The sequence below is a fragment of the Carlito syrichta genome, unplaced genomic scaffold (assembly GCF_000164805.1).
Source record: "Carlito syrichta isolate Samal-C Ts95f unplaced genomic scaffold, Tarsius_syrichta-2.0.1 Scaffold316442, whole genome shotgun sequence".
Classification (NCBI taxonomy): domain Eukaryota; kingdom Metazoa; phylum Chordata; class Mammalia; order Primates; family Tarsiidae; genus Carlito; species Carlito syrichta.
Genome location: NW_007260538.1, coordinates 1022018 through 1042366, shown reverse-complemented (window position 1 = coordinate 1042366; position 20349 = coordinate 1022018). Strand labels below are relative to the sequence as shown.

Genomic DNA, 20349 nt, shown 5'->3' with positions numbered 1-20349 from the left:
TGATAGATCTAAGTAGACAGATAGATAAATATATAGGTGCTAGGTAGATAGGCGGATTATGAATAGATAACAGATAGGTGATAGACATATAGCTAGATAATAGATAATATAGATGAATGGATGGATGGATAGATAGATATAGATGAATGGATGGATGGGTGTTAGGTAGATGCTAGGTGGCAGCTAGCTAGCTAACTAGATGATAGACAGATACTGGAATAATGGATATGAATAAATAGATTGGACAGATTTTAATACGGGAGAAATCACACATACACGTTACTTTCTTATTGCAAGCTCAATCCTTCAATTGCCAGTCTACAAGTAGTATGTGCATATTTATGTATTTATTGCTAAATTTTTTATTTTGAAGATGTGGGGTCCAATTCAGGGTTAGGTATACAAATGTTTACTATGCAGGTACCCTTGGTGATGAGCCCCCCTCGCCCTGGCAATTTCCAATTGCTGCTACTCCCTTTCTTTTAGTATTATGATAATTGTTCAAGGTCCACTTATGAGTAAGAACATGTGGTACTCAGTTCTTTGTTTCTGTGATAGATCACCCAATATTATAGACTCTAAGTCCATCCAAGTTGCCACGAAGTTCATGATTTTGTCCTTCTTTTTGATGGTGTAATAGTCCATTGTGTATGTACCACATTTTTTTTATCCAGTCTACTTTTGATGGGCAGCACGGGTGGTTTCATGTTTTTGCTATTGTGAATAATGCTGCAATAAACATGTGTGCGCAGGTATCATTTTTTGTAGAATGATTTGAGTTCCTTTGGGTATAGTCCCAGAAAGGGGATTATGGGGTCACATGGAAGGTTGATTTTTTAGATCTTTTAGGAATCGCCACACCATTTTCCACAGAGGTTGTACTAGTTAACACTCCCACCAGCAGTGTAGAAGTGTTCACTTTTCCCCACATCCTCTCCATCATCTGTTGTTTTTGAGTTATTGATGATGGCCATCCTGACTGGAGTTAGGTGGTATCTCAGTGTGGTTTTAATTTGCATTTCTCTGATGCCTAGTGAGGCTGAGCATTTTTTCATGTCTGTATATGAGTATTTAAGTGGTTGTACTTGGAGTTGTCCAGAAAGCACATGGATACACCTCCCTCATTTCTTTGTGACATTTATTCTTGTACACAATTTACTCATTTACGCTCAGGCCCAACAAGCATACTCTTTTCTGATCCTTGGAAGAATTTAAAGCAAGAGAGAAGCTTCCTGCTCTACATATAAGTACTTTCTAGGAGGAAAAACACTTATCTTCATTTCTGCCCGTGTATATTACTTTCCATATTCCTAGTGCTATGTCCTTCATGATAACCAGCATATCATAGGATATTGAGTTCTCTTTGTTTCTTGATGCCAGCGGATGATAATTAAACTATTAGAGTCCGTGGTTACTGGTGCAATAGTAACTTTAGACCCTTGGTTAATTCCAAGGGCTAAAGCAATTGACCCAAACTCAGTTGCCTTCAGGAGACAGGCAGGTAATCAAATGAACTTAGGACAAGGTGTGTATAAGAAAGATGTGTGTGTGTGTGTGGAAATCACTAGGGAACGGTGGGTACCAGGGCTTCACAGGATGGTGGTACAGGCTGACTCACCTCTTATAACCTGACTCACGTCTCCTAGCATCACTGCCAAATTAGGTACAAGCCCCTTCTTCCAGCTCGGTGGGAGAAAGGGCAAGGGACAGGAGATAGATACTGTTGTGGTCATCTTCAGAAAATATGATCTGCCATATCTGCTGAACACCAAGAGGACCAAGGTGATGAAAGACAAGCTGAGAGGAATTCGAAACCATCAGTTGGAAGGTACATGCCGTCCCTTCCTATTTATCTAAGTGTCTGTCTTCACCTCCCCTGCTTCTCTTTGTAGTTTACAACCAGTTTAGCACTTAGCTTTCAGCCAGTGTCATTACCACAGACTGGTAATGGCTGTGAAATTGTTACTTAAGTGTTGTGGAAAGTGGCACAGCTGGCTTCTCACAAATCACAGCGTTACCTCATATGGACCGTTAAGTGGCACGACGCATGTCAACACGGGAACGGCTCACAACGTGGGCTACTGAGTGTTGTGCTTTGGAGTTGACCAAGGGGCTGGGAAGACAGCAGAAAGAGCCACTTAGAGGGACCATCAGATAGGAGGATACGACGAGGAGCCCTCGGGAAACCCAACCCTCTTACGACTGGGAAGATGCAGGAGTTCATTCTCCCCGCCAGCTCTCAAAGCCACAGAATCAACAAGTTTCTCTATCCGATTTTTATTTCAGATAAAAATACAGAAAAAAAAATGCCAGTGTGGAATAATAATTAGCTTCGTTAAAAATAGGATGTATTCTCTGCTTTTTTATCCAGGGCTGTAGAATCTGGAAAATTATCTGTGTTCTACTCAAAGAATATATCTTTCTAATGGCTGCGAGGTCAGTGTGTCTCTTACATAATCAGGGCCAGGTACGCAACCACATATTCTTCCAGCTTTCAATTTACATGTTTGTATCCTGCTGGGAAAAAGAGCCAGAGAAGGTTTTCTCAAAGAGACAGTGCAGTCCAGGCAATGCTGAAGTAACCGGTGACCTAAGACCTCTGAGTTTTAAAGCCACTGATTTCTATTTCTCTCACACTACGGATTTGCTGAGGTCCTGCTTCAGGTCGTCCTCAGAGGGGCCCAGGCTAATGGAGCAGGCACCTTCCAGAATATTTACAATCCCTTAGATGGGAGAAAAAGGCAACACAACAAAACTTTATGCCTTCAAACTTCTGCCAGATGTGACATACCACCCTTGAAAGCTCACATTTCATTGGCCAAAGCAAGGCATGTGACCGTTCCTAGTGTCAAAGGGGCGGGGAGTACATTCTGCCCTGAACCTGGTAGGAAATGTGCAGAAAGTCCTACTGAATATCTCGGTCAGCGAGGGATGTATTGCTCCATGAGTACCCCTGTCTTTTACATGGCCGGCAGGCTACTCCGGATCTAAGGCAATGTCTAGTCTTACTAACCTCTTTCAAATCTTGTCAGATAAGAAGGCTGACCATGTGTTGGAATACTTTAACAGAGGGTTGGGAGATGAGAAGTCATTGGGGCATGTAGTGTGCACTATTCAAATGATGGGTGTGCTGAAAGCCTGGACTTCACTACTACACAGTATACAAAAGGGGACCCCAAAAAACTGGAATTATCTTTTGGAGGGTAGGCCCCTGGTAGTACAGGCTCCCCCTTAGAAGCCCATTGGCGTCAGTGTGCCAGCTAGTATTGTCATGAGAGGCTGTGTTCAGCTTCAGTGAATGTTTTTTTGGAGATTCTTCCAACATGTTTGCCCATTTCACGATGGGTGATTTACGAACACACCTGCCCACGCTGCACCCAGTGTTCAGAAGTTTTGGACCAAAAGCAGCATAACCCCCATGCCCCACCCTCTCTAGTTACCCAGCCTCACCTGAGTGACTTTCTTTTGTTTGCCTGGATGAAGAAAGTCCTTAAAGGAAAATGTTCTGCTGATGTGGAAGAGGTGAAACACAGAACGGCAGAAGCACTAAAGGGCATTAAAATGGATGAGTTCGAAACTGTTTTGAGCAGTGGAAAAAGTGTTCTGATAGGTGGATTGCATCAAACGGAGAGTGCTCTGAAGATGACTCAAGTTTAAGCATGTAAGAATAAATACACAATTTTTATAAGCGAAATCCGTTTTGGGGTGCCCTCCTCATATTCATATAACAAAACTTCACTTGTAGTCCCTAAATATATGCACCCACACAAAAAGCAATGCTTTAATGTGCTTTCTCTTCTGCCTTTCTGGGCAAAGGACTTTTTTCTTTGTCAGTCCGAGGCATCCGTTCACCTGGGTGGGGTGGGGTGGGAGATGGGAGAACTGACTCCCCCTACCCCCTGGGAAGCTAGGTGTGGTCACATGTGACATGTGAGTTGAAAAAACACATGTCAGATTTGGGTGGGACCTTCACAAGCCAGCTCTTGGTGATGTTGGTTAGCTGGAGGTATACCCAGAAAGCCCAAGAGAAAAAGAAACAACTGTCACTCAGGTCCTAAGACCCAGTAGGGCCGTCTCTTGTCTCCACCAAGAAAATCGACTTGAAAGCCAGATTTCAGGTGTGAAAGAAGAATCTTTTGAAAAATTTTGCATCTCTTTCTTTATTTTTATTTTTGAGGTAGGGTGTCTCTCTGTCGCCCAGGCTGGAGTGCAGTGGCTTAATCATAGCTCATTGCAGCCTCGAACTGCTGGGCTCAAGAGAGCCTCCTATCTTAGCCTCCTTAGTAACTGGGACTACAGGCATGCACCACTACACCTGGCAATTTTTTTATCTTCTAACTTTTTTTTGGTGGAGACAGAATCTCACTATGTTGCCCAGGCTGGTTTTGAGCTCCTGGCCTCCAGGGATCCTCCCACCTCGGCCTCCTATAGTCCTGGGATTACAGGCATGAGCTGCTGTGCCTGGACTCTCCTCTCTTTCTAACATAAGTGAGACCTAACAGGTTACATGAATATATTTTATTATACACCAGGGGCAGGGGAGGGGATCAGAATGTGCAAAGATCAAACCCCAGCTCTGCAGACAAAAATGCAGGTCTGAAGGATGATGGCAGGAGAGAGGCGGGGGAGTCATGGGAATGGCCTCCAGCCCCAGTGCGTGAGGTCTCGCCAGTGCCCCTGATTGGGTAGAAACCCTGGTCAGGGAGGGAGGCAAGTGTCAGAAAGATGGTAGAAACCGCAAGGTTAGCCAGGCCTCCACTGTAAGTAACATCTGGGTTCTGAAAGAACATTATTCCATGTGCTGATTATGCAACAATAAAATACTCGGGCTTTGGTGAGCCCAGGTCTAAATGTTCATCAGCAGAGGCTGGTTCTACTCCTGTCTGGTTTAGAGGTATCCAGGGACCCAATTTTTTTTTTTTTGAGTTGGAGTCTCACTCTGTCGCCCAGACTGGAGTGCAGTGGCCGCTCCCGGCCACCGCAGCCTCGACCTGCTGGGCTCCGGCGATCCTTCCGCCTCAGCTGTCCGAGTAGCCGGAATTACAGGCATGCACTACCACGCCCGGCTGATTTTTTGATTTATTGTAGAGATGAGGTCTCGCTGCCCAGGCGGGTCTCAAACCCGCGGGCTCAGGCAATCCACTCACCTCAGCCTCCCAAAGGCGCGGGATTACAGGCTGAGCCACCGAGCCCGGCTTAAGGACCCAATTTTATGTGCCCTGGAAAGAGACAGGGAAGGAAACTGAGAGCAGGACTTGTCCAGTTTGTCTGAAGAGCCCCTACAGGGATAGAAAGGGGCAGCACAATGTAGGATGCAAGCCAGAGCTCCTGGAGCCAGTTCCTGCCCGTCACCAGCTATATGGCCTGGAGCAAGTAACTCAGTTTCTCTGTACTCCAGAGAAACTTGATCTGTACAATGGGTAAAACTTTCTTCCATACCAGCGCTTGCAAAGTTTTATCAGTTTTTGGTTCAGACAAGACTCTTGCATGTAGGATGTCGATTTTTCACTACAAAAACACTAGAAGAGGTGATATTTCAACATGACCGATTTAACAGGTTCACCAATTTACTTTCTAGTTGGAGAATGTAGGACACATTTTAATTGTGAACCGTGTTTAGGTGAAAATTTCCTCTATAAAAGACTGCCTGCTGGAGTTTGTAGAGAACCCACTGACATGATCTGAGCTAGGGGGTGAGTTGTGCTCCCCACAGTGTTCTAATCCCTGTACCTGTGAACGTGACCTTATGTGCATGTGCAACTAAGTGAAGCTGAGATCCCGCTTGATTAGGGTGAGCCCCACATCCCGTGACGGAAGACCACGAGTGGACGCAGACAGGCAGGGAAGAAGGTTGTGTGACCACGGAGGTAGAGATGGCAGGGACGTCTCATGGGCCAGGAATGCTGTGAACTGCTGGTGACCACAAGCACTGGACAAGGCAGTGAAAGACCTTCCCTAGAACCTCTGGAAGGAGCATGGCCCTGCTGACACAGTGATTCCTGACTTCCGACCTCCAGAACTGTGAGAAAACAAGTCCCTGTTGTTTGAAGCCACGCAGTTTGTGGGAATTTGTTAGGGCCGGGAAACTGACATAACCTGCACATATGCTCATCAGCACGGCCATGAACTGTGTGGAAATCTGTGCTTCTAAGCAGCTTGCAAAGATCATCAGAATCCTTCCCACAGCACTAGCTTCCCATGTCTGTGGCTCTCATCACAGGTCTCAGTCCTGACCTAGCAGCGGGTCCCTGTCCTCGCTGACTGTGAATGATTAGGGTTGAACACGTTAATATACATGCTCTAAAGGAGGATGTGGTTAGGTTTTTCGTGTCTAGGGAGCTTTCTCTTTGGAATGGAAACCATCATCATTTCTCCTACTAAAATGAATGATATACACAAAAGTATATATTTAGCAGCATTTCATTTAGCAGCGGGATTTAAGGAATGAATTAAGGTTTGTTATATATCTCAAGTGAGAAAAGATAAGTAGATATTTGTGGAGATTTTTGGCATATTGCTAGGGCTGTCTAAGCTTTGTTTGTTTCTCAAGAGACAGAGTGTGCTTTGTTGCCCAGACTGGAGTGCAGTGGTGCAGTCATAGCTCACTGCAGCCTCAGTCTCCTGAGGAGCTGGGACTACAGGTGTGCGCCACCACACCTGGCTGATTTTTAATTTTTGTGGAGACAGGTCTCTCCCTGTTGCCCAGGCTTGTCTCAAATTCTTGGTCTCAAGCGATTCTCCTACCTCAGCCTCTGAAAGTGCTGTGATTACAGGCATGAGCCACCGTGCCTGGCCTCTATAAGCATTTGTTAAATAAAATAAACAAACTCATGGTTTATAAATGCAGTACCTGGGCATGGGGGGGAGTGGAGTCAGGCCAGTGAGAGTCTTAATCAGACTTTGGGGTTCCCTTAACACGAATGAGATCTTAGGTGACCCCAGTATCCCACTGGCTTCCGCAGAAGATGCCAACAAAACACCCCGTTGCTCACAGGGGTCACTGTGGATGATCCCAGACAGCCTGGCATGCACACAGAACAGACACTATGTGCATCTGAGGGCACACCCCCCCCCCACCCTTCTTTGGCCATAACACAGAGACCAGGTTCCTCCTCATAGTCCTGGGCCTAATTTGAAATGATGAATGCACAAATTTAAAAAGTAGCAGGGAATTAGATGCTTCATATCACTAAAAGACAGGCATAGATCTCAAGCTTCAGGCATGGTTGGATCCAGGGCTCCAGTGCCAGCAAGACTTGGTATCTCTCCTTTCTCGTGAGCCGACTTTGTGCTCAGCCTCTTCATGGTGCGATAGCTCAAATCTCACACCCTCCCCAGACTCAAGTTGGGTCAGTGGTGAGGAGGCTGTGGACGAGGGTGTTCTTGTAGCTCCTGGAATATTTATGGACTTCATTCATCTGTTTGGACGTGATCACTGCGGCCAGAGAAAAGAAGTATGCTCACTGTTTGAGGTAAGCCTCATTGGATGGGTGGAACCAAGGCTGTTCCCCAAAGAAATGGAATACTGTTAGGGAAAACGGAAATCACTCGAGGAAGATAATCGTCCTACAAGACGCTGTGTGGGAAGCAGCCAGTGTAGTGGTCTGACTTAGAGGCACCCTGCTGTCTGTGATAACAAAGTTGTCTGTTATCTCTAACAGAGAGCTACCGTGGTAGGGTATCACCCTACAGCTGACGGATGGGTGTCATTTTTAATTTTCAGGAGGGGTGTTTTGCCCAAATCTGGTCGCACCTTTTGTTAGCCCTCTATGCTCTCCCTTCCCTTTCCCCTTGTCTAGTGTGTAGCCCCTCCCTCTCTCCCTCCCACCTTCTTTCCTTATTCCCTCCCTCCTCCTTCCTTCCTTCTTTCTTTCTTTCCTCTTCCTTCCTTCCTTCCTTCCTTCCTTCCTTCCTTCCTTCCTTCCTTCCTTCCTTCCTTCCTTCCTTCCTTCCTTCCTTCCTTCCGCTCTCTCTCCTTCCCTTTCTTTCTTTCTTTCTCTTCAAACTGAAAGATAACCTTTAAAACTGCAGAAATGGTTCTTGTTGAAAAATGAGTCATTGAAATATCCGTGAAAATAAACAAACAAAAAAAGCGATAGGATTGAAATAGCCCTACGAGATATTAAAATATGTCAGAAGCTATTGTGTTTAAAACATTCTGGTCCTGGTACATGATGAGAAGGCAGACAGATCAATAAAAGCGAACGAGAAAGCCAAAAATAAGCTTAAAAACACAGACAAACTTCTGGTATAAGTTTGGTGGCATTTTAAACCAATGGGTCCTGGATGAAGCATTTAGTAAATAGTCTGGTAAAACCCATACAGGAAAAAAACAAACAAACCTGGATCTCTATTTCACTTTTCACACTAGAATATATTCCAAATGGGTTATGGGATTAATTTCCCTTACAAATTAGTTTCCTAATAAACAATAAACACAGAACCAACAAAACAACAGAGGAATGGACAAAGATTTTGAGGTAGTGTTTAGTTTAAATAGGGTATTCAAATATAAGTTTATTAAAAATGTTCACCACCATTCATACTTAATGAAATACTATTTTTGTCAGAATTACAAAGATCAAAAAGGAAAGAAACAAGCACTTTAAGGCACTGTCAGTGGATGTGAAAATGGGTGGGATTTTTAAAAATGCCAATTTAGCAAGTTCTGTAAAAATTGAAAATGCGCCTGTCTTTTGACTTGGCAAGTCCTTTTGAAGTAATTTATCCTGCAGGTATATGTGTGTGTGTGTGTGTGTGTGTGTGTGTGTGTGTTGGGGTGTGTAGAGTTGTGCAGAGTTGTGTGGACAAAGAAAGTCCTGGAAGTACTTTTTATGATACCAAAGATTGGAAGCCACCTCTGTTTTCATCAGATGGGCAACATCAGGTCGATTTTGGTCAAATACTTCTACACAATGTATTATTATATAATTGTAAGAAAGGAATGGACTTGATCTATAAATATGTACACAGACATACCTTCATTTTTTATGTGTACATACATTTATAGACAGCCCTATACACGCAATGACTCAACTTATAATTTTCCGACTTTATGATGGTTTGAGAGCAATATGCCTTCAGTGGAATCTGTACTCTGAGCACCCATGCGGTCGTTCTGGTTTGAACACTTTATTACAAAATAAGCTTTGTTTGCTCAGCTATAGGCTGATGTAAGTATCCTGAGCACATTTAGGGTAGGCTAAGCTGTGATGTTCGGTAGGTTAGGTGCATTCAATGCATGTTTGACTTATGATATTGTCAACATACGATTGATCTGCTGTGATGTAGCCTCATTGTACGTCAAGGAACTTTTGCATATAAATGCAGTATTCTGAGAAATGTGTTATCAGGAAATCTTGTCATCATGTGAAAATCACAGAGTGTACTTATACAAGCCTAGATGGTCTAGCCTACTACACACCTAGGCTCTAGGTGTGGACTGTCGTTCCTAGACTACACACCTGTATAGCATGCTACCATATTGAATACTACAAGCAATTATCACACAGTGGCATTTGTGTATCTAAACCTAGAAAAGGGGCAGTAAAAAAATATGGTATTATATCACTATAAAAAAAGATACCTGCACACACGTTTATTGCAGCACCATTCATGATAGCAAAAACATGGAATCAACTGTGCTGCCCATCAAAACTGGACTAGATAAAAAATGTGATACATATACATGATGGAGTATTATGTAGCCATAAAGAAGAACAAAATTATGAACTTTGCAGCAACTTGGATGGATTTGCAGTCTATCATACTCTGTGATCTATCACAGAAACAAAGAACAGAGTACCACATAGTCTCACTCAAAAGTGGACCTGAGCATTTACCATAATGCTACAAGAAAGGGGCTGGCAGTAGTGGGACATTGCCAGGGGAGGGAGGGGGGAGCACATAACATCACCTGATCTCAAACCAGGTGAAGTGGGGACCCAAGGGAGACCCAAACTTGACCTGAATGATGACAATTTGGATGCCTAAATCTGAATTGTACCCCACATCTTTAAAATAAAAAATAAATGGTACAATCTTGTGGGACCATCATATATGTAGTTTGTAGATAACTAAAACGCCAGTGTGTAGCTCATGACTATGTATATATGCCCCTATGTATACATGCATATGGTATAGTAGTCGGTACCGTGTGTGGCCGTTGGTGTTTATTTTTGAAATCCACATATCTGAATATGTTGCTCTTTCAGAAAATGCACACTGAACTGAGGACAAGTTCAGGGACAGGAATCTGAGAGAAACTTTCTGTGTCCCTATTCTTACCAGTTGAATACAACATTCCCCTCTTATTTTTCAATAACCGAAAAGTTAATAAAAATGTAACAACCTCCCAAAAGACATCCCTGAACACTTAAGTTTATTAACTATAGTTCTGGCTTTGACTTTGAATGCTTTTCTTAATTAAAGAAGTATACTTAAGCAATTCTTCTAAAACATTTGTAAACATGAGGAGAAAATAGCACTAGAGCTCTGTTATGTGTTGTAATGAAATTAGAGGGTTGGGGCTTTTAATAGACAATACAATTAGGTCTTATCCCAAACCCTGAAAACCAGACACGTCTCAGCCCCCTGTGGATTGCAGTGCCCTGGGAATACAGAAGTCAGTTGAGTGTCCTCAAACAGTAGGTGCTGGGGAACCTTTCCCCCCCACCTTACCCCACTCCCCTCTTCAGTTGTTTTGCTGCAAATGTTTATCCTGTTTGCTCTGCTGAGATTACTTTCCGAGGCAGATTTGAACTTTGAGTCTGTATCTCATATCTCCCATTGGAGTTCAAAAATTATGTTTTATTTTGTTTCTTTTTGTTTTGTTTTGTTTGTATAGATGAACCAGGGCTTTGGTTAGTGATTATTGTGTGGATGAGATGGAACAATGGTGAAAACTGATTCAAACAGTGAGGCATCCGGGTTTCTATGCAACAAGGAAAATAATGAATAATGATAATAATCATAATAGCTAAAATCAACTTTCCATCAGGCACTGTGTTATGGATATGATTTGGAGTTCATCCTGTCCAACAGGGAGTAGAACTCTTACCTTGTACGTCAGCTGGTCTCTTCGGTGACCCTGTAATGAGGGTTTCAATGATGTAAAGACTGAGCCTGTCCCATTTCAATCACGGCCGTGTGGACAGCTTGGAGTGTGCTGTCATTTACTGGCTTGGTGTCAATGAGGCCACAATTTGACCTGTCTTTCTCACAGTGGTGATGAGCCCAGGCGGCTCCTGTACCCTCTCCTGCTGACCCCTCCCAATTTACCCACTTCCCAGAAGGTTGTGTTGAGGGATGTGGTCTGTACCAAGGCTTTGTGTTTCCAAATTGGAAAAACAGGTTTGCATGGAGTTGTAACAATGCCTGTGAACCCACGCACCAAGTTCTCACACAATCAGCTATAAAATATTTCAATGGCATTCTCAACTGGGTGGCATTCTGTTTTTAGTAGGAACAAGGGGAGCTTGTCCCCAGTCACATACTAGGCAAAGAGAAAATCAAATTTAAAAGACATCTACATATGCATGCATGTCGCCCTTCTGCCTGCCCACAGGCTTTGATTGCTGGCTTTACAGCTTGTCAGGGATATGAGTAATAAAATGAGGTCTGTCTTTTCTTTCTTTTTTTTTTGAGTTGGAGTCTCACTCCATTGCCCAGGCTGGAGTGCAGTGGCACACTCATGGCCACCCCGGCATCAACCTGCTGGGCTCTGGCGAGCCTTCCACCTCAGCCTTCCAAGTAGCCAGAACTACAGGTATGCACTACCACGCCTGGCTAATTTTTGATTTATTGTAGAGACATGGTCTCGCCACGTTTCCCAGGCTGGTCTCGAACCCACGGGCTCAGGCAGTCCACTCGCCTCGGCCTCCCAAAGTGCTGGGATTATAGGCTGAGCCACCGAACCCGGCCGTATGAAGTCTGTCTTCTAAGACAGCTGCTCCTTACCCTGGGCCTTCACCTCTTTTCTGTCTTCATTTTCTTCGTAGAACTTATTAACATAGTACATGTGTATGCACACACATGCATGTGTGTGTTCTGTCTTTCCCACTGTAACATCAATTCTATGATGATAGGAAACATGGATGTTTTCTTCTTAACTGCGTTTTCTTATTTTCTTCGTCTTTTTTTTTTGAGTTGGAGTCTCACTCTGTTGTCGCCCAGGCTTGAGTGCACACTCGTGGCCACCCCAGCATCAACGTGCTGGGCGTCAGCCATCCTTCTGCCTCAGCCTTCCAAGCAGCTGGAACTACAGGTGTGCACTACCACACCCAGCTCATTATTGATTGATTGATTGATTGATTATAGAGATGAGGTCTCACCATGTCACCCAGGCTGGTCTCAAACCCGCGGGTTCAGGCAGTCCTCTCGCCTCGACCTCCCAAAATGCTGGGATTATAGGCGTGAGCCCTTATACTGCATTTTCAGCACTGCAAAGAGTATATGAAAAGAGGTGGTCTCAAAAGCATTGAGTGCTAAGCCACGTGGAGTTCTCAAAAGCGTTTGTTGAACGAATCAGCAAAGAGATGGATGTGGTATACTCACCTCATGTTGCTTCCTATCTGCTTCAGTCCTTGATGGCCAAGGCTAGTTCCTGTATTTATTTGTCTGGTTTTTGGTGGTAAAAAAGCTCATGCCAAAGCTTCGAGCAGCCAGTGTCCACATTCATCACGCCAGCTCGGTCCCCAGTTCATGGGCAGTCCCCTCTGTCTTGTGTATGCTAATCCCATGTCTCTCCTGAACAAGTGCCCGTGGGAGATGGCCGTGGGGACCCTCTCGTGCATCGAGAGTCAGGAGGAAAACCAGGTGCGCAGAGAGACTGAAGGTGTCTGTCAGGAAATGTCTAGTTCTAAGACGGCTTTGCAAAAGTCAACGCGGGCAAGAAAGGCCCACAGACCAGGTTGAACTGAACGGAACAGGTGGGCTCTTCTGTACCCCAAGAGAGACAGGAGGGCTCAAAGAAGCAGGTGGCCTGGCCAGGGGTCTGGCCTCTACTTCACCCACCTTCTAGGCTGAGATGTGGGCTCTGCGACTTTGGCTGATGTCCTGTCTGGGATCTCCTGCTCTGCAGGTGTCAGCCCGTCCCAGCTTCAGGCTGTCTTAGTTGTGTCTGGAGCTGGAGGAGAGGAGAGGCAGGACGAACTGTGGTCAGGGAGCGTGCTTCATACACAGCAGCCCTGCTATCCTAGGTTGTGTACCCTGACGGTTCAGTCACCTAAGGTCAACAGAGGTCTGAACACATTACATGGAAAATTCTAGAAATAAACAACTTAGAATTTTTAAATTAGGCACCATTTGAGTTTTGTAATGAAATCTTGTGCCATCCTGCTCTAATCTGAACGGGATGAGAATCGCCCCTTTGGCCTGTATACTCAGTACCCGCCTGTATACACTGTCCTCCGTATATGCCACCTTCTGTATACGCTACCTCTTGTATAGTCTGCCACCCTCCTGGGTGCGCTACCCTTCTGTGTAAAACTGCTTATGTTAATGTTGCATACTAAAAAAAGTTTGAGTGACTGGAGGGCTTAAGTAGAGAACTTTTCTTTGGAGCAATTTTGCCACAGGCTAAGTCTCTCCATAGGGTGATTTGGAAAATGGACTCAAATGTGTGGTCTTTGGAGCCTGACAGCTTCTACCAGTTGGAGTGTTTCAGTTGTGGTGAAAGGAGGAGCAAATCATCTACCCCAACTCATTCCTCTTCCCCCAGTGATAGAGTTGGGGGAGATTTGACTGCCCAGGTAAAGACTGACCTCCCAGCACCCACTGACTGATCTTGCAGCCAGGTGTGGCCATGAGACAGCTCTATCCCAAGAAATGGGAGCTGGTCTGGGTATGCAGTGCCCACCTCACCTGTTCGGGAGGAAATCCCTGGCTCTGGCTATGGCTCTCCCTTCTTCCCACTGGCTGGGGTGGTCATGAGCAGAGAGCCCCTGGAAGCCATAGGGAGAACACTGTAGGGTCATCTTCAGCTTTGATCCCTGAGTGACTGAGTGGAACAGAACCACCCACCAACTTGGAATACCGGCTATGAATTTTCACAGGAGAAAGACATATACTTCATTGTTCTCGTAGTCATTAAATCTTAGGAGTCTCTGCCATAGCAGCTTAGCCTACCTTTATTTATTATTATTATTATTTTTTTTTTGAGTTGGAGTCTCACTCTGTCGCCCAGACTGGAGTGCAGTGGCCGCTCCCGGCCACCGCAGCCTCGACCTGCTGGGCTCTGGCGATCCTTCCGCCTCAGCCTTCCAAGTAGCCGGAATGACAGGCATGTGCTACTACACCCGGCTGATTTTTTGATTTATTGTAGAGATGAGGTCTTGCTGCCCAGGCGGGTCTTGAACCCGTGGGCTCAGGCAATCCGCTCACCTCAGCCTCCCAAAGGCGTGGGATTACAGGCTGAGCCACCTAGCCCAGCGCTTACCTTTATTATTAATTGCAAGCTATAATAATCCACTCTGGTTATGTTTAAGAAGGGAATAGATGGAGAGTGTTTCACTGGTAAAGGACAGACTGAGAACCAGATTCAGAAACATGTTTGTTAAAAAATGTCCCCTTCTTCCCCGCCCCCCCCTCCTTCCTCCCCTTTTCTTTATTTTTCTTTTATTGAGTCAGGATCTCACTCTGTCACCCAGGCTAGAGTGCAGTGGTATAATCCTGGCTCACCAAAGCCTTGAACTTCTGGCCTCCTGAGCTGTTGAGCCTACTGGTGTGTGCCACTATGTCTGGCTAATTTTTAAACTTTTTTGTAGAGATGAGGTCTCTCTATGTTGCCTCACCTGGTCTCAAACTCCTGGACTTAAGCAATCCTCCCACCTCAGCCTCCCAAAGTGCTGGGTTTACAAGCATAAACCACTGTACCCAGCTGTCTAACCTTTTTTATTTGCATGTCTCTTGCTCAAGATTGAATTCCAGAGAGACATAGAGAGAGCTTTCTGTTGGACCGACTCCAGTCATGTGTCCACTTCTTGGTGATGGAAAAATGCTGTTGACTTCAAGTCCACCTCAGTTGCACAGAATGCCAGAAGGTGGGTCACATAAAAAAACCCAGGATAGGTGAGATTGGATGCAGGAAACAAAAGTCACCAACTGTGCACCATAATTCAGAACCTAGGTTACTAACTGTTTCAGTTAGTTTGCTGGATACTGTACCTCAAAAAGTGTGTATGCTAGACACATAATGTAAATAAGACACATATTATGCATAATACATATATGTCTATACACATTATAAATAAGCGTTATTATAAATATTATACACAGACTGTGTGTACCCTTATCTTAAGCAGGTTTTATTTAGCCCAATTCACAGTGCATGTGCTTACCATGGGGAAAATTATGGCTTTTCTCCTTTCATCATGGTAGAAATATTATTAAGTATAAATCTGCAGCAAAGTATCTTCGGAAATCAAGTGTTATGTTTATCTCTGCGTAATGAGGCTGTCAGTGTAACCTGTATTTATTGAGCCACAAGTAGGTTATAAAACTTTCATTAATGAATGTAAGTAACTCAGTTGTCATAAACAAAGGATGAAATTAGCATTTGGTTCAGAACGTGTGGAACAAGCTGGATGCATGCTAAGAGCTGCCTTAATGGTTCCAAAGCCCTTCCACTTACAGCTCTGAGATTCATGGTTCCAAATTTTAACCCAACACAAACTGCATCCAGGTAATAATATAGGTGTGTCTTTAAGGAATAACTACTCAGTTTATTGTCATACTTGGGGTCCACACATGGATGCCTCGTCTCCAATATTTCTACAAATACCACTTCTCCAATTCAGAACGTCTCAAACATGCCCTAGAAATGTGTCTTCGCTTATGAAAATATATTCTGTGTTTATGAAAGACACTTCCCAGTGTCCTGTACTAAATTCCAGAAGTTTTTCTCATAAATAATGCTATAAATTATTGCTTCATGTAGCTACAGTTGAATTATGTTAGCAACAAATGTTGGTTACTTCAAGGGTTAAATAAGTCACTGTGTCCTTTCCTAAGAACTTAAAAACGATTCCTGGGGGAAACAAGGTTTGAATTCTAAATAACCTACTTATGAATACAATTTCAGAAAAACATAAGCCCATTATATATCAGAAAAGGCCTACGTACTGATATCTCTTGTATAATGAAAAGGTTGTCACAGCCAGGTTGATGACCTATTTATTTAAAGCAAAGTTGATTCAATAAAATTCCATGGCCCAGTAATGGGACAGCCTTTAGAATTCATCTTAATATAATAGCCGCTGTCCACAGCAGCTTGTACTCTTGTTCACCACCACATATTGGTTGCCTATGATTTAATCGAGTTTGTACAAGGCAGGAATTGTTACCTATCGGCCTGAGTATTTCACCTGAGAATGCAGAAGGTCAGATGACTTTTTGGCCTGTGCATATGCAACTTCCATTTTATAAATGACTGCATCCAAAATGTTTCCTTGCAGAGTGATCATTTAAGACACAAAGCATGTATTTTTTTCCCCTGTAAGGAAATGTTACACATAATGATCACTTTCCAAAAAATGCTAACTCTAGCACCCAGGGCCCCACCTAAGAAGTAGTTTTTCCTCTCTTTGTATACATTCAGATCAATATGTATGCCAGGGGTTCCTAAGACCACCCCCAGATTCGCCAAGTCACTAGGAAAACTCACAGGACTCCACATAGAGTCATCATCTTGCTAAGATTTATCACAGCCAAAAAGTATCAAACACAATCAGCAAAGGGAAAGGCATGTGGGGAGAGAGCCAGGCACAAGCTCCCAAAAGTCCTGTCCTCATGGAGTTACATAGGACATGCTTAATTTCTCCATCAAATAGTTGTGGAGTGTTATCCACAGGAAAGCTCACCTGAGCACCGCAGTTCAGGGCTTTAGTGGAGGGCTGGTCACCGTGGGTGCCCTCTGTGTAGCATGCCTGCAAATTCCAGATTCCCAGAAGAAAGGCAGGTGTCCACTGTAAATTCCATTGTTTGTACTGTCTAAGCACCGTAAGCACCTCTTACGATGGAATGGGGGAAGCCCTCCCCACATCCGAGTTCCCAGACATCCTTGCAAGCAGACTTTTCTAAGGAGGGCAGCCTTAGGCCTGTTATGTTCATTCTTTTCTGTACATTATGTTGCAGCATGGTCCTACCTCCGTTGTCCTACCTGCCTTGTGGCTAGGAGCCATGAGCCGAGTGAGAGCCCAATTTCCCATCTGCTCAGTGAACCTCAAAATAGTACTACCCTCACAGGAGGTTTGTGAGAATTAAATGAGATAAAATTGTAATTACTTCAGAAGAGTGTCTGGTTTGAGGTAAGTAGCCGATAAGTATTAGTAATGATAATGGTGAGAAAGATAAAAATGACGGTGATGACAATGGCGATATGGTGACGGTGATGATGAAGTTGAAGATGGTGGTATGGTGATGGCCATGACAATAACGGTGCTGGTAGGGCAGAAAGAGGAAACAGCCGAAGTCAGACCTGTTCACATTTCTGTTCCTCCGTCTGCCTATGGACCATAATTATTCCCTAACCCATCTGCACCTCAGCATCCTCATTTTGAACTTGGATCATTGCTGGGAAAATTAGATAATATAGATGAAGTGTCCATCAGTACCTAAGAGATGTTCGAGGAATGGGCATTCTTAGTACAGACTTTACTTTTGTACTTTTAATTTATTTCCCTTTTTTACTTATGTTTCTCAGTCTAAGCATTTTTTTTTTTTTTTTTTGAGTTGGAGTCTCACTGTCGCCCAGACTGGAGTGCAGTGGCCGCTTCCGGTCACTGTAGCCTTGACCTGCTGGGCTCTGGAGATCCTTCCGCCTCAGCCTTCCGAGTAGCTGGAACTACAGGCGCGTGCTGCCACGCCTGGCTAATTTTTTTGATGTATTGCGGAGATGAGGTCTCGCCTACCCAGGCGGGTCTCAAACCCGCGGGCTCAGGCAATCCACTCACCTCAGCCTCCCAAAGGCGCGGGATTACAGGCTGAGCCACTGAGCCCGGCCGGTCTAAGCATTTTCAAGTGGCTTCAAACCAAAACCAAAAGCCACTTGAAAACCCTTAGACTGAGAAAACTAAGTAAAAAAAGGGAAATAAATTAAAAGTGCAAAAGTAAAGTCTGTAATAAGTTTGATTTTAATTAAAGAAATAAGCTGACGCAATGATACTCTGTTTCCTTATGTAACTCATGTTTTTGTCAGTGTACAATCACTAGCTCATTTGTGAAAGGAACAACTGAAAAAAATTAGGGCAGATGGATTGGGAGGCAATTGCGAATTTGTGCTAAAATCCCATTATGCATGAGCTTACACCTGCAAGGCCACCATGTACAATTATGTTCTCAGAAGCAGCAGTGACCCAGGGATCCCCCAGAGCTGACTCTGACATGCCCTTATGTCTCCAACAGGGCCAAGGTGAAGAAAGGTGTGAACATCATCGGCGTGCGAGCCAGCAGCCCTTCCATTTGGGAAGTCAAGGAGCGCAGGGATTCTACTGGGAAGTATACACCAGCTGTCATCGTTTGTCAGAAGAAATCTGCTGGCTCGGAAAACAGGTGAGTCCCAACGGCCTCCAACATATTCAGATCAGCTGCAACTGTGGCCTGTTAGATAGCTAACAACCACCTCTGTTGTGGTTTGCATTTGGTGTGTGTCATCTGCGTTATCAGGGCCTCCAGGTAAGATGGATGGATTCCTTCATTTGGGAAAGGCGGGCTTGGGCTGTTATTCACAGTGGACCCACTTAGAACCACAGCACAATCCCGTGCCACCTGCAAGGACAGCTCCATGCAGATGGAATTTATCCATATGTGATGTTCTGCTTCGACATGACCTCTTTCCAGTCTATATTATTAGGTGACATGAAAGTCTGGGCATCTCTCATCAAATGGCCCATTTTGCGAATGTTAAGAAGCAAGGGTGCACCGCTCTTTCTACACACAGGGGTGCAGTCCACATTTGCAGTGTGGATTTAAATATCAATGCATGTCATTGTATTCCCATGCAGGCACTTTCTGAGGGCACAGTGAACTCTCTGCTGTGGAATTGCTGGGAATTGGGCAGTACTCTGGGGAGAAATTAAAACCTGAATCTGTCTCTGATATCCACCAAATTAGAAACAATCAATTCACGGCTGGGCAGAGAGAGACTTGGGAACTCAGTAGTTCTTGTTTTATTACACTTTTCTCAAAATCTCGTTTGTGGCTCTGGAGAGTTCCTTGTCTGGTCACATATTTTTATCACTTTTAGGTGGCTTTTTGCTCTTTATATTACTGAAAATTTGAAAAATAATAAGAGGACAAATTCAGGTATGTAGCACATTATTTCTGGAGTGCATTTTAAAACTTCATAGCTCAATGTTTGGAGATACACTTCTTTTCCGTTCTTTATTTTAATATTGAGGTCATGAATCTCAGATGATAACGATTACAGGTTTTTTTGGTTTATTACCAAGGAGTAACTGAAACCAATTTGGAGATGATTTGCTTTGGATTCCCTTCCGGGCTCCTCTCAACACGGGGTTTGAGAATCTGGGTTATCAGCAGCTCTGATGTATGTTCCTCCTTTTGTGACTGTTTGAAGATTGTTTTTTTCTTCAAGATTTGCTTGTAGAGAAAATGAAAGGAAAAACAGAAAATCTGTATTTGAGTTCTTCCCTAAATGTTTATGTAGAATAGTGCGCTGCTCTGGTTAGCTTGATGAACTTACAAATATGCACACATTTAAATACGTCTATTCCAGGAGTATAATTTGGGAAATAAGATGCTACTTCGATAAAAGCTTTCTTTTGTGTCTTGTAGTTAGCAAAAATTAGGATAGCTAGACATATGGATGGATAGACAGCTGAATGGATAGGTCGATAGCCAAATGGAGGGATGGATGAGTGGGGGGGGGTGGATGGATAGATGAGTAGATGGATGGATGGGTGGACGGATTGATGAACAAATGAAAGGATGGATGTATGGATGGATAGGTGGATGGATAATTGGACAGGAGGACAGATAGCTGGATGAATAGATAGATTGATAGACAAATGGAGAGATGGATGAATGGTAGGTGAGTGGATGAATGGGTGGGTTGGTGGATGGATGGGTGGGTGGATGGATCGATGGATAGACAGACAGATTAATGGAAAGATTAATGAACAAATGGAGGGATGGATGGCTAGGTGGGTGGATAGATGGATAGATGGATGGTTGGATAGATAGGTGTATTCTTTACCAGAAGAAGCAGATAAATTTGGTGGAAAGAATCTCAACAAAAGCCCTTTTTTTTTCCCTCTTGTGCTCTTTTTTTTTTTTTTTTTTTGCTATTTACTCTTATGGATTAGTAAAAGTATTGGTTGTCGTGTTATC

General features: G+C 44.0%; 1 protein-coding gene across 1 annotated transcript in view; it reads left to right on the top strand.

The window, feature by feature from the left end:
- Window positions 1-20349, top strand: part of TMEM132D (transmembrane protein 132D) — a 636541-nt gene that overhangs the window by 148974 nt on the left and 467218 nt on the right. The window contains exon 3 of the mRNA XM_008074438.2: window positions 18403-18549. Coding sequence (XP_008072629.2) covers window positions 18403-18549 — 147 coding nt within the window. The remainder of the gene's footprint in view (window positions 1-18402; window positions 18550-20349) is intronic.